This window comes from Squalius cephalus (genome assembly GCF_949319135.1).
Source record: "Squalius cephalus genome assembly, chromosome: 4".
NCBI classification, from domain to species: domain Eukaryota; kingdom Metazoa; phylum Chordata; class Actinopteri; order Cypriniformes; family Leuciscidae; genus Squalius; species Squalius cephalus.
Genome location: NC_137125.1, coordinates 9,367,025 through 9,382,642, shown reverse-complemented (window position 1 = coordinate 9,382,642; position 15,618 = coordinate 9,367,025). Strand labels below are relative to the sequence as shown.

The following is a 15,618-nucleotide window of genomic DNA, read 5'->3' as shown; positions in this document are numbered from 1 at the left end:
AATTACTAAGAACTAAGAACTTGACTCCACATATGGAGTCACTGTGATACCTAAATTCAAAAAAAAAAAAAAAAAAAAAGAGCAGTTCCTCTATCCCTGAGTCTGAAGAGGGCTAGGAGAGCAGTGGGAGGAGAGAATCCTCACTCTCATCCGCCTCTTCTATCGCCAGCAGGCAACAGTGTGCGGACCAAGCCTCCTGCACCTCCTGCCACGTGGAACCAGGTAAGTGTTGCTCAGCACACTCAGACTCCGCTACGGGCCGCCTCCCAGAAAGAACCTCCCGAGCCGAGCCCCTGTGTTCCACCTCGCTGCCCCATTCCGGGTATGCCTACGGTCCCTTTGGTCCCGCTTGCATTGTCTCTATGAGCCTGGTTAGCGCTCCCCAGTCCGTCTCGCTGGCTTATTCGGACCATCAGGCTCGGCTATGCAATTCAGTTCGCCTGGCGTCCCCCCCAAGTTTCGGGCCATCCACTCCACTACAGTGAGAGCAGCGCCGATGCCCAAGTCTTGCGCGTGGAGATCACAGTCCTACTGGCGAAGGACGCGATAGAGTCTGTCCATCCAGCCGATATGAGGTCAGGGCACTACAGTCCCTACTTCATTGTACCCAAGAAAGGTGGTGGGTTACGACCGATCTTGGACCTGCGAGTTTTGAATCGGAGCCTTCACAAGCTACTGTTCAAAATGCTCATGCAGAAACGCATTTTCTAATGCATCCGTCCCCAAGATTGGTTTGCAGCGATCGACCTGAAGGACGCGTACTTTCATGTCTCGATTCTTCCTCGACACAGGCTGTTTCTGCACTTTGCATCCGAGGGTCGAGCATATCAGTACAAGGTCCTGCCTTTCGGGCTGTCCCTGTCTACCCATGTCTTCACGAAAGTCACAGAGGGGGCCCTTGTTCCTATGAGAGAACAGGGCATTCGCATATTCAACTATCTCGACGACTGGCTCATACTGGCACACTCTCGAGATCAGTTATGCGAACACAGGGACCCCCGTGCAGAGGATCTCTTTTCTCGGTATGGAGTTGAATTCGGTCGCTCAGACAGTGCGCCTCACAGAGCAGCGCGCTCAGTCGGTGTTGAACTGCTTGAACACGTTCAAAGGTTGCAGTATGTCTCGCTCTGAGCCGCTTAAAAAGGCCGCTTCAGGGCAGAGACGTGCTGGTCCGTACGGACAACACTGAGATCATTGCGTACATCAACCGACAAGGTGGTCTATGCTCCCGTCGCATGTCGCAACTCGCCCGCCATCTCCTCCTCTGGAAGCATCTGAGGTCGCTTCAAGCCATGTATGTCCCCAGTGTGCTCAACCGTGTGGCCAACGAGCTATCACGAGCTGTGCTTCCGGGAGAATGGCGACTCCACCCCCAGGTGGTTCAGCTGATTTGGAGAGAGTTCGGAGAGGCTCAGGTAGACCTGTTTGCCTCCTCAGAGACCTCACACTGCCAGCTGTTTTACTCCCTGACACTCGGCACGGAGGCACTGGCACACAGCTGGCCCTGGCGCCTTCGCAAATATGCGTTTCCCCCAGTGAGCCTACTTGCACAGACACCGTGCAAAGTCAGGGAGGACAAGGAGTAGGTCCTTCTGGTGGCTCCCTATTGGCCCACCCGGACCTGGTTCCCAGAACTTATGCTCCTCGTGACAGTCCCTCCCTGGCCCATTCCTCTGAGGAAGGACCTTCTGACTCAGAGATGGGGCACCTTATGGCACTCGCGTCCAGAACTCTGGAAACTCCATGTCTGGTCCCTGGACGGGACGCGGAGGTTCTTGGTGACTTACCCCCAGAGGTACTTAACACCATCACTTCTGCACGAGCGCCGTCTAAGAGACGTGCCTATGCCTTGAAGTGGAACCTGTTCGTCGAGTGGTGTTTCTCTCGCACCGAGGACCCCCGAAGATATCCGATAGGGTCAGTGCTTTGCTTTCCTTCTTGCAGCAAGGGTTGGAGCGAAGGCTGTCTCCCAAGTAACATGCTGCCGCTATTCAGCATATCATGACCACTTAGATGGCAAAACAGTAGGAAAGCACGACCTGGTCGTCAGGTTCCTTAGGGCGGCGAGACGAATAAATCCTCGTCCCCCCTCCATACCCTCTTGGGACCTTTCCCTGGTGCTTCGAGCACTTCAGGATGCTCCCTTTGAGCCTTTGCAGTCAGCAGACTTAAAGCTTCTCTCCTTGAGGACTTTGCTGCTGGTTGCACTGGCCTCGATCAAGAGGGTAGGGGACCTGCAAGCATTTTTCGGTCGACGAATCGTGCCTAGAGTTCGGGCCGGGTGACAACCATGTTGTACTGACACCCCGGCCTGGCTATGTGCCCAAGGTTCCTACCACTCCCTTCAAGGACCAGGTAGTGAACCTGAAAGCCTGCCCCTGGAGGAGGCAGACCCAGGCCTGGCTTTGCTCTGTCCCGTTCGTGCTCTGCGTATGTACGTGGACAGAACTCAAAGCGTCAGGACCTCAGTCCAGCTCTTTGTCTGTTACGGAGGACAGCAGAAGGGAAAGGCTGTCTCCAAGCAGAGGATGGCCCACTGGATAGTGGATGCCATCGCCTTGGCTTACCAAGCACAAGGTATACCCTGCCTGCTCAGGTTGCATGCACACTCCACGAGAGGTGTTGCATCCTCCTGGGCGCTGACACGTGGCTCCTCGCTAACAGATATCTGTAGAGCTGCGGGCTGGGCGACACCTAACACATTCGCTAGATACTATAGCCTACGTGTAGAGCCGGTGTCCTCCCGTGTTCTCGCCCTAAACGGGTAGAAGCACTGTGAGTACCGGCTCTGTCGGCTTGCTGCATCCTACTGTGCACCCTTATTGCTCCAGAGTCAAAACCTGTTGAGTCCTCCAAACACCCTCGGCCCGGACATGGCGGAGCGTCCGGTGCCAGGCCTTTATCCGCTGAATCCTTGAGAACCGGGTCTAGGCTGGGTCCCATATGTGTGACCCTACGGGGATCCCATATGTGTATATTCTCCACGTCTGTTCCTAAACGGAAGCCTGTGTCTTTCCCTTGGGCTAAGTCACCCACTATTCATATACAGTACAACCCTTGGGTTAGTCCATATGTATATTCCCACATAACTCTCTTTAAGAATGTGGCTTCCGCAGCGTTCCCCTCCCTCAGATCGGGCACGCTTCCCAGTGTTATCCAATAATCTCACTGTATGGGTTATCACGGAACAACAGTGACAGATACGCTCTGTGTAAGCCCTCTCCTATCGTCCTTCCAGGCAAGAAGGTGTAGAGGCTTGCTCAGGGCGCTGGATGGGGTGCAGCAGCTGTGGCGCTTTGGTAGGGATTCCTATCTGTCTGTCACGACGTACGTCGAGAGTGACTGACCGATAAGGGAACGTCTCGGTTACATATGGTAACCCTCACTCCCTGAGGGAGGGAACGGAGACGTACGTCCCGTCGCCACATCTGCTGCGACCCGCCGGGGCAGCCAGCTCACCGGCTCAGCTCCTCAGCAAAAAACTGAAGTGCAATCGCACCAGCTGCTCGTTAAATACCCGCGCTGCGAGGCTGCACGCCAATATGCATTGGCTCGTTTAGTTTCACACAAAGTAGATTGGTCTCTCTAGGAAGATTCCTGTCTGTCGGTCATGACTTACGTCTCTGTTCCCTCCCTCAGGGAACGAGGGTTACCATATGTAACCGAGACGTTCTGTTGCCGACATTGCAGAAGAAGTGCATGTAATGAGGAAGCTTGTTTTACTAAATCAAATGGCTCTTGATATTCTGTTAGCCTCCCAGGGAGGAACATGCAACTGTTACATGTTCATATATCCCAGACAACACTGGAAGAGCAGTGCACGATTTAGCTAAACTCAATACGGATCATGTCTTTTCTCCTCTGAGTGGGACACATGGTTCGGATCAATATTGGGGCCACTGTGGAATCATTTGAAAGCACCTTTATTAGTTACAGTTACAGTTTTTTGTTCATATCATTTCATTTACAAAATGTATTCATTTTATCATTTAGTCATTATTATTATTAATTTGTCATTGTTGGTTATTACATTTTATATTACTTATTTCCTTACTCTTGCAGTGCTTGCAACTGTTGTTTAATCTCATGATTGTGTGGTTTGAAGGGATGTTTGTCTTCATGAGTTAGAGATGAGAGAATGTCTCCATTTCAAGGTTTTTAGCGTCACAGGATGATATTGTGAAGCAGTAATTTTCCATTGTTTTTCTCTTGATAATAACACTTGTTGGAATTGTACTGGTCAGGCAAAGTGTAACATCTAGATGAAGTCTGAGCTTTGAAACGTACGCAACTAAGAAATAAACTCTACTCTTTTTTTTAATTATCATCATTGCTTCATCTCCTGCTTCTGTTCTTCCCTGACTTTCCCAGTCAAACTCTCAGGTTGATAGAGGACATAAGGCATTTTTACACTGGCAGTTTAGGTCGAAACGGGTTACGGTTCGCATAAAAAGTTGCTTAAACACATGTAAATGTGGCAGTACTCAAGTGGAGGGAAAAGTGAATCATTATTAAATTAATCCGACTATGCCACGCAGGGCTCGCAAAATTTCAAAATCGCTGGTAGCCCTTCGGGCAGGCACTCTTCAGATTTTGGTAGCCCGAAATGAATTTTACTAGCCCATAAAAAAAGACTACAATTTTTAATGTAGAATATTGGTTAGGAGTCAAAACAATGAATCAAAAACTTTTCAAAACACAAATATCAACAAATATGCATCTGGTTCTAACTGAACTGAAATGTGTGTGACCAGTATGGAACATGAATCAGTCTGTGGCTCAGCCCCCAATGAGAGTATGATAAAATAAAATAAAAGTAACTCTTTAGTTTATGGTCTAATACTCACTATTAACTTGTTTCATTAACATGCAGATGCAAAACAAAATTTTGATTTCTCTGATCTACATATGTGCATTTTAAGATGTTTTGAAGGGCAAAAAAATTGGATAACAATAGCTTTAAAACCATGTAAGTGGGCAGCTGATTATTTTTCTCTCCTCCTTATTTTTCGCATCACACTCCTATTCTCTTTGTTTTTCTCTTGCTCTGTCTCTTCCCCTCCTAAAGCTGAGCTTTGACTGATATAGGCTTTAAATTTTTGTCTGTCAGTGAAGAAAGTAAACAAAGGGTCAACTGACAGGTTGATTTATGAATAATTTTCTCAGACGCGTTCATTTACTGAAAGCTACTAGGAAAGCTAGGTAGCCTAACTAAGTTTATTAAATTCATTCACAATATGTACACATTCATTATTGATATTATTCTTAATACAGGGCCATAGACAGGGCTTTATAATCAAAGAGGTCCTACATTTAAAGTTATTAGGGGGTTCAAATTTTGTATTTCTCTGATATGTCCATTTCAAGATGTTTGAAGGCCAAAAAAGGATAAGAAATAGCTTTAAAATTATGTCAGCAGGCAGTAGATGATACCTGCTCTCACTTCTTATCCATCACTCTCTCTTTTTCTCTCAGTCTCCTTATCTTGCCCTGCCTCTTCCCCACCTAAAGCTGAACTTTTTTAATTTATTGAAGGCTACAAATTGTATATTAATTCTCAACATGTACACATTCATTATTAATCTTGTGCCTATGATGAAAATGGCTTTGTTAATGCTAATGTCCCCTCACAATGACAGTAAACTAATTATTAGTCACATTACAGGCCTATTTTCAGTTCAAAATGGCGAAATTAGACAAAAGTATATTCATTTGCCTGATTATTTTTGTCATTCGTTTCACATTTATGACCTAAAAAGCTGTCAAATATGAAATGTTTAGTTTAGCTACTTACATCTTATCTCGCACTTGACCATAAACTGAAGCGTTGAGTCGCTCTGCTCAAATTCGCGCTCTGCAGCTTCTTGTGAACATAAAGCTCGCCTACTTTAATTTGATTGGTCATCTCAAATATTCTGACATTGACGAGCACCACAGACCAATGAGTGACAGACCAATGAGACTCAGATGAACACACACACACCCTGTCCTCTCTGTTTCTGACGTGCGCGCCGCTGCGGATTGAAGATGAAGAACGCGCTGAATCTGATTATAACAAGACTGACACGATGTGAGGAAATAACAGGAGGATGCAAGATGCAAGTAAAAACTCAGTTTATTATTAAATGGTCAGATGTAGACACAGGTCGGGGACAAACACTCAGGTGGAAATGAAGAAGGGATGAGATGGCGATCCGGTGGTGGTGCGGTGAACAGCGTGCTCGAGTGAACAACCAGGAACCGTGGAACATCCAGACAACACGAAGAAACTGACGAAATCCAGACGAAGAACTTTGCAGACGAGGCACAGGAACAGGACACACACCGAGGAACAACCACAACGATCTGACAACATGAGAGGGAAATTACTGGGCATATAAAGGGAACTGGGATTGATGACAGCTGGAGACACTAATCAACACAACGAGTAACCACACCCACACAATTACATTCACACAGACACATCAGCATGAGACAGACGATTCATGAACCGTGACACACGAACACTACTTCAGATAGCCCGTCGGGCAGGCCGGTTATGCATTTTGGTAGCCCGACTGGAAAAGACAATAGCCCCGGGACGTCGGGCAGGCGATTTTGCGAGCGCTGCCACGCTGGTGGAGCACCAGGGAAATAACTCCCAATAAGGACGCACAGGTAAGTTTTACCATTTGGAGACAGAGATAACGTGAGGAGCAATACAAAATACACTTTATAATAAAATCACCAGCGCCAATAAAATTCTCTCGCTCTCAGGAATCTCCCAACATGACAGGAATAATTCTCCAGGGCCAGGCTTACTGGGAACAGGGCAGGCCGGCTGCAAATCAGGAGGTTGTCCAAACCCACCTCAAGTCACCACAAATCACAATTTTTGACACAGCACACGGTGAAGCACACACTACCGAATGAAGCAGCTAGCTTCTCCTGTTCCACACAGAGTCCTCATTGGCTCCTGGAGAAAAAAAAAGAAAAAGAGACACACATTAACAAAAAAAACAAACAAACAAGAAAATTATACTAAATAATGAAAACAAAAGAACCAAAGTAAAGTTTACAGACACAATGGCGGCTATAATACTCGGGCCCCGCTGACAGCACCCTCTGCAGCAAAGGCAAATAGTCAGTGCCTACGTGGCACCAGAATAACAAGACAGGGGATAAAGGGAAATAAACGCTAATAAAAATACATTCTGCAAAATAGATCAAAACCACATCAACAACAACAAAAAAAAAACATAAAAAAAAAAAAAACAGAATTAATTAAAAACAAAAGAAACCCACTGTTAGCAAAAAGAAACCAAAATCACACAAAAAATAATAATATTGAAAACAACCCAGCGCAAACAAAAAGAAACAAACTGAACTATACTCAAACTGAAAAATAAAACTGGTAGGCAGCCTGGCTGACACAATGCTCGTATGCTACCAGTCCAAGCGACCCGCCAGAATAACAAAGCTCTAAACCAGCAGCACAGATGCACGTGTGCAAAACAAACAAAACAAAGAAAATGTTGCCGGGAACATGTTGTGTTGTTACTAACATGTTGTTACTGCTGAACATAACATCATAAATACCCCAAATGCAAGAAATCAAAATTTAGAGCAAATATCAACATACCTGAAAGTGAACTCCGCCACAGAACTTGCCACAATGCCAGCACCGCCAGACCCGCTCTAACTAAACTATAAATAGAGCATATTACTAGAGCTATTTACATCATTACACAGTCAGAGGGAGTGTCAACATACCTCAGAAGAAAAGAGAACAGAAACGAGAATGCCAGGAAGGAAAGAACCCAGACTTACAAGGACTTAACCAGGACCAATAGGAGGGCAACATCACCTATCCTGCCACATAAATAATGATAGTGTTGATGATGTTCCTTGGATATGAGTGAGAGAGAGTGATTAGCTGCTGAGAAATAAGATTATAGGACCCCTTTAACAGATGAGTTTGGATGAGAGTCCTGATCCGATCACAGCTTCATTTCATAATCCAAATAACATTTGAGCGCTTATGTCAACATGTTAAGAGTGAAACTACTTCAGATCTTTTTTCTTTTTATCCTGCAGCTGTGAATCTGTGAAGGACGATGGCGTCTGTTAAAGAGCTGCTCAAGAACTCGCTAAAGGATCTGAGAGAAGATGATCTAAAGGAGTTTCAGTGGTACTTAGAGAATGATCATGAGTGTATAAAAAAGTCTGATATGAAGAATACAGATATCTTAGACACCGTGGATAAGATGGTAGCATGTTTTGGACCAGAAGAAGCTGTGAATAACATGGTAAAGATCCTGAGGAAGATGAACCAGAATAATCTGGCTGAGCAGCTGGAGAACAAACACAAGCAAGGTAAGGTTTAATTCACTCTGACTGTAATGTGATTGATTGTTTACCAATGTAATGGTTTGACTTAAACTTTGCTCTGCTGATGTGTTTGTGTGACTCATGTTTCCCAGTGAGTGATCCTCTCTCTCTCACACACTCAAGTCAGGCTGAAGGCAATATGAAGACGTCTGCCGCTGTTGGAGCTCATTCAGAAGAGATCAGAGGTAAATAATCCCTGTCTGTACATGGAAACAAGAGAAAATATAACAGCAAGCAATAATTACAGGGCCAAGAAGAACAGCAGCAGATCTTATACAAGTACATTTATTATAACAGATGTCTAGTTATATTTAAGAAATGGTTAAATGGTTTACAAGAGTCTTAAACCCTGAATTAAAACTTCTACAAGCAACTTCTACATATGGGTCATTGCAATAACCCCAACCTAACCCTAATACAGTCTCATGTCTTTTTTGGTGTGCTAGATGTCAATGGTTTGAAATCATGTAATAATTTTGGTCAGCATGGCCTTAAAGGAATAGTTTACTTAAAATGGATAATTCTGTCATTTACTCACCCTCAAGTGGTTTCAAACCTGTATGAATTTCTTTCTTCTGCTGAACACAAAGGAAGATATTTTGAAGAATGTCGGTAACCAAACAGTTGATGACCCAAACCCATTGACTTCCATAGTAGAAAAAAAAAATACGTTCATACAGGTTTGAAACAATTTGAGGGTGAGAAAATGATGAAAGAATTTTCATTTTTAAGTGAACTATTCCTTTAAGTTGAGATCTGAGTCCAATAGTGACAATCCGATAAATCCAGTTCCAATTGCATTCAAGTTTTAATCAAGGCATTTCTATGTTGCAACTTCAGCATAATCAGTGTAAGATGTGCATGTAAACACTATTGCAGTAAGAGTGTGATTCCTTTGAATATAGTAGAAGCAGGAATTTATGAAAAACACAATCACTTATTTTTTGCTGTATTTTCCCCTCTTTCTTAAAGGCTCAACTGCAGACGATAGAGAAGCTACTCTTCATGATTACACAAAGACCAGCTGTAGACTGAAGGACAAATTAAAACGGGACTACGAGCAGATATTGGTTGGTAATTCAGAGACGGGTCATCAGGAATACCTGAACGACATCTACACTGATTTATATGTGGTGGGGAATGAGACTGGAGGAAGAGTGAATGACCATGAAGTGATACAGATCGAATCAAATCACAACCGATTGACTGCCAAGGAGAAGCCAATTGTATGTAATGACATGTTTAAAGTCCAGTTTGACACGGGTCGACAAAACAGAAAAGTGCTGACAACGGGAATTGCAGGAGTGGGAAAAACTGTCTCTGTCAATAAATTCATCTTTGACTGGGCTAAACGAACAGAAAATCAGGATATAGTCTTCATATTTCCACTTCCATTCCGTAGATTGAATTTGATTAAAGGAGAGTGCAGTCTCATGGGACTGCTCAACAAATACTTCTTTAGTAGTCCTGAAGAATTGCCCTCTCTTCCTAAAGGTGATGGCAAAGTTATGTTCATCTTTGATGGGCTGGATGAATGTCGCTTTACTTTGAACTTTAAAGAAGATGACACATTTACAAATGTAAATGAAAAAACAACAGTGAGTAAGATAATAATAAACCTTATCAAGACACATCTGGTTCCCTCTGCTCTCATCTGGATCACATCCAGACCAGCAGCAGCCAGTCTGATCCCCCGAAACTACATTGATCAAGTGACAGAGGTGCGAGGATTTAACGATGAGCAGAAAGAGCAATACTTCAAAAATAACAGCAGTCCTGAGGTTGCTGGAAACCTCATCAGTCACATCAAGAAATCCAGGAGTCTGTACATCATGTGCCACATCCCCGTCTTCTGCTGGATCTCCCTCACTGTTCTTGAGCCTCTACTGACCCGAGAGAACAATGACAAAACTCCCACAACTCTCACAGGGATGTACACAAGCTTCTTAATTTCTCAGAAGAAACAGATGGAAGAAAAATACTGTGATGAGCCCGAACCTAATTCCTATGCAGTGTCTTTTGATCAGATTATTCTGAAGCTTGGGAAACTGGCCTTTCAACAGCTGGAGAAAGGAAACCTAATTTTCTACAAAGAAGATCTTGAGGAATGTGGACTAGATGTCAGAAAAGGGTCGTTGTACTCTGGGTTATGCACTCGAATGTTTCAGGAGGAAAAGGTAGCAGCAAGAAACGTTTACAGCTTCGTACATCTCAGTGTACAGGAATTCCTCGCTGCTCTTTATGTGTTTATGATGGGCAAAGACAAGAAAACAAACTCATTTCTTCAATCCTGGAGAGAACAACTGGCATGGAAACTGTCCAAAAAGCCACTGTTTCAGATTCATAAAGCTGCAGTCGACAAGGCTTTACAGAGTGAGAACGGACACCTGGACCTTTTCCTTCGGTTCCTCCTGGGTCTCTCACTGGAGTCCAATCAGAGTGACCTGAAGGGACTACTGCCAGGACTGGAACTCAGAACAGAGAACATGAAAAACACAGTTAACTATATCAAAAAGAAAATAGAGAAGGAGAAATCAGTAGAGAAGACCATAAATCTCTTCCACTGTCTGAGTGAACTGAAAGATAACTTTGTGGAGGAAATCCAGAAGAATCTGAGCTCAGGAAAACTTTCAGCACAGAATCTCTCCTCTGCTCAATGGTCTGGTCTGGTGTTTGTGCTCCTGATGTCAGAAGAGACTCAAGAGAAGTTTGAACTGCAGAAATACAGAAGATCTGATCAAGCACTGATGAGATTTCTGCTGGTGATCAGAAACACCAGAAGAGCACTGTAAGAGTCTCCTTTACATTCATTTATAAACACTGTTAGTCTTTTGTAATTGCCTTAATTATAAATGGATGACTTGTTGGCCTAGACAGTTCAGAAAAATGAATAAAAGTAATGTGTGTGAAAATAAATGCTGGTTTGATGTTTTCTGAAGAGATAATTGTTTTAGCTGTGCTTAATTCACTACAGTTAAAGGATTTTTCAAGCTCCAGATTATAAACGCTAATAAGCATTACTACTGCTCTTTGCTTTGTTCTCTATGCAGGCTACACAGCTGTAATCTCACAGCGCAGTCCTGTGAGAGTTTATCATCAGCTCTACAATCCTCAAACTCCTTTCTGAGAGAGCTGGACCTGAGTAACAATGACCTGCAGGATTCTGGAGTGAAGCTTCTTTCTGATGGACTGAAGAGTCCAAACTGTCAGCTGAAGATACTAAGGTGACTGTTTTAAAATAATTAACTATGCTATAATCAGAGGCTGACTTAACCAATAAGCAAGGTAAGCGGCCGCTTAGCACCCCCCAAGAGACAAAACATTTGCAGGAATGTGATATTTATACAGACGTATGACTCACATGGACTGCATAAGTTTAAGAAAAATATTGTTTGGGGTGAGGGGAAGGGAATGGACTGTATGAAGATTGTATTTTCAAAAGTTACTAAAACTGTAAAATGCTATTTCATGCTTGATTTGCTTCTGACAGCACTGAACAAGCTAGCAGCGCCATCTAGTGGCTGTGCACAGGACACAGTTAGCATCTCATGCTGGGTACACACCAAAATATCTTTTACAACTTATAAGATTTTCAAAATGTGATAGACCACAAACATGAGGACAAAAAATCCTAGATTGAACCGGTATGCTCCTATAGTGTGTGGTGTGCCATGATGTAACAAAGACAGCACACCACACAAACAGATTTTCAACCAGAGTCTCGACTGTGAACACAGGAAATCTCGCAAAATCTCGCAAGACTTCAGAATAAGCATGGCAGACGATATGCAGGAAGAAATTGTGATGATAGTGTTTGGAATGATTTTCACAGAAAATTCACAAAAAAAAGAAAAGTTTTTTTCCCTCTCTCCATCTCTGCTGTCCACATCAATTTCACTTTGTGCTGCGCCATGACTGCGTTTGTTATGCTTCTTTCTTCTATCATCTCGCTTTCTGATTGGATATTGTTTAGTTTCACGCGATAATCTCCAGAGCGTGCAAGCGTTTGTCCTCTGGGTTCCCCCCACACATCAGGATTTCTGATCGTAAATATTCAACATGTTTAATATTTGCGATTCGCGATCGGGGCGGCTCCGACATTCTTCCGAGCGGGTTCGGACACTCTTAACACACCTCACACCAAGGGAAAATCTGATAAAATAATCTGTAGAACCATCAAGATAATCAGGACATAGCTAGGATTGTCGGAATGGGGGAAATCGGCCCAAATTCAGCCCGATTATCTTTTGGTGTGTACCCAGCATCAGCCAGGGTTCAAAATTAACACCACACACCAAATGGCGATTAACTGAAACAGAGTTACTTATCAGCTGGCTGGGATTTTTTTTTTTATTAACACTAAAAATGCATTGTTGAGAGAACAGGATATGGCTTATATCAAATTGTGAAGGTTGTGATGTATTCATATAAATATACATTCTGACTGTAAGGACCAAGGTTAGAGCTAGGCTGTGAGGGCTGAATGTAGAATGCTAATGATAAAGTTACTCTAAAACTGTAACTCCAGTTGCTCCAAGGGGTCAATACAAAAAGCCAAGAGGGTGAGTGTTTCCCAAAAAGGTAAATTAAAAACATCTAAAAATTTCAAAGAGAAAATATAAGGACAACAAAAGCAAATGTCAGAAAATCACATAGAGCAAATAAATCCAAATAAACTACGTGAACTCACGTCAGAGACCCACACGGAAGAAAATGAAGATGAATAAAGTCGTTATTTTTGTTTGATTATTTGCCCACAAAAAAGTATTCCCGTCGCTTGATAAACTTATGGTTGAGCCACTGTAGTCACTTGGACTATTTTAAACATTGTCTTTAATAACTTTCTGGGCCGGCAAGTTTCGATGCCATAGAAGTCAAGTCAAGTCAAGTCATCTTCATTTATATAGCACTTTTAACAATGTAGATTGTTTCAAAGCAGCTTTACAGAGATAAACATAATTTAAGGTAACAGAGATTGTTTTGGCTTTATAGCGGTTCTTTAATAGTTATATTCCTGCTAAAGTTAGTTTTAATTGATTCGCTTCCGTCACAACGATCATTTGTTATTAAATTAGGGGCCGCTAAGACAACACCATTCTCTCTACACAGACTTTAAACGCGATCCTGTGATAAACGCTGATGGCGTTTACATGCGCATTAAGAATTGGTTCTATAGTTATGTGCTTTTGAATATATGTGCGCAGGTTTGTAATTCCCTACAAACCAAGCCTAAACAAAGTACTGGTCTTTCCTTATAAATGTTTCTACAGAATTTAATTTTATTTTGTTTTATTTTGCCACTTCGGGGTAGGTACGCGAAACGATTTTTCCCGGCAACGCTTTATCTGTAGAGTGGCAAAGGGATCCTCCGTAGGGAGAGACTAGTTGGCACTTCAGCACTGCGTTGTCATCGGGTCCAGGCGAAGGTCCTTCGTCAGATCTGGATACGGCCTGGATCCGGCAGGCTGCGGGAAAACCTCGGGATAAACAAAGACACTAAAATTAGCGTAGATGCCATTCTTCTTCTGATGTAACAAATACATCAGGATTTATGGGAAGTGTTCCCGGTTCCGGCTGACCTAATCTATGCAGCCTAACATTAAATTATAGAAGTCTATAATGTATTATGTGAATACTAGGTCAAAGAGATGTGTTTTTAGTCTAGCTTTGAACTGACAGATTGTGTCTGCTTCCTGGACAATGTTAGGAAGACTGTTCCAAAGTTTTGGTGCTAAATAGGAAAAGGATCTACCGCCAGCGGTCGATTTTGATATTCTAGGTATTATTAACTGGCTGGAATTTTGAGATCGCAATAGACGTGAAGGACTATAATGCGTTAAGAGCTCGCTCAAGTACTGCGGAGCTAAACCATTTAGTGTTTTGTAAGTAATCAGCAATATTTTTAAATGTATGCAATGTTTAATAGGCAGCCAGTGCAGTGTTGACAGAACTGGGCTAATATGGTCATACTTCCTGGTTCTGGTAAGAACTCGAGCTGCTGCGTTTTGAACTGGCTGTAGTTTGTTTATCAAGCGTGCAGGGCAACCACCCAGTAGAAGCCTGAGGAGGAGTGAGCCTGCTCTCAGATTTAATAAAAAAAATCTTAATTTGTGTTCCGAAGATGAACGAAAGTCTTACGGGGTTGGAACAACATGACAATTAATTTTATATTATTAATTATAATTATTATTATTATGAAGTAATTTTGAAAAAAAAAGAAAAAAAGAATAGTCACTTGAAATTACTGCTAACAGTTAAAAATAAGTAATACCTAATGAAAGGTTTAAATAGATATTAATGTTCAAGTAACAATTTCTATAATGCAAATAAGCATAAATGTGTCTGACGACTAAACTACATTTAGAAAAGTAATATTTCAGACACATTCTTTTTACTTTTGTGACTGAATCTATAGAAAATAACAGCTGCAAATACAAACTGCACTGGGCTGAGCATCATAAGTTCATTTTTTTTTATTTATTTTTTTTTTATTCGTTTATTCCAGGCAATAGCACAAAAAAGTACAAGATAAACAAAATATGGTTAAATCATATAGTGCAAAAAAACAAAACAAAAACAAAAACAGAATATACAGTATTCAAATATGACGATCAAATTCTGCCTGAAAGGGAGTGGGAAGAAGACAACTTATTTAATCCCACCCCAGTTCCCCATTTAGTGATTAATATTTGAGCTTCATAGTTACTTTGCTCATGGATTATTTACAAATGTTATATCATGGTGGCGTTACCATAAGTAACAAGTAATTTTTATAACAACAATTGATACCAACAATGTAATAGGAATAACAATGCCAACAATGGTAATGGACAATATACCAACGATAGTAATAGACAATATACCAACGATGGTAATGGACAATATACCAACGATGGTAAGAAACACTGAGCACATGTTAACACTATGAGACAGAATACAACAGCAATTTAACTACAATGTATTAGAAATAAACAATGCCAACAATTGTAATGGACAATATACCAACAATGGTAATGGACAATATACCAACGATGGTAAGGAAACATTGAGCACATGTTCACACTATGAGACAGAATACAACAGCAATTTAAATTAAAGACCCTCATCTCTGTATTTTAACCAGACCCAATGTTTATATAACAGTTTAAATTGATTAATAGTTTGGCATTGCTTTTGTTGCAAGTCCAGTTTATTCCAGAGTTTCACTCCACATACAGACACACAATAATATTTACGAGTGGTTTGGGC

General features: G+C 42.3%; 1 protein-coding gene across 1 annotated transcript in view; it reads left to right on the top strand.

Annotated features, from left to right (window-relative positions):
- LOC307157234 (protein NLRC3-like) overlaps positions 1–15,618 on the top strand; it is a 56,162-nt gene that overhangs the window by 7,842 nt on the left and 32,702 nt on the right. The window contains exons 2-5 of the mRNA XM_079869081.1: positions 8,077–8,355; positions 8,463–8,555; positions 9,343–11,158; positions 11,421–11,594. Of these exons, the coding sequence (XP_079725207.1) occupies positions 8,097–8,355; positions 8,463–8,555; positions 9,343–11,158; positions 11,421–11,594 (2,342 nt within the window). The 5' untranslated portion in view covers positions 8,077–8,096. The remainder of the gene's footprint in view (positions 1–8,076; positions 8,356–8,462; positions 8,556–9,342; positions 11,159–11,420; positions 11,595–15,618) is intronic.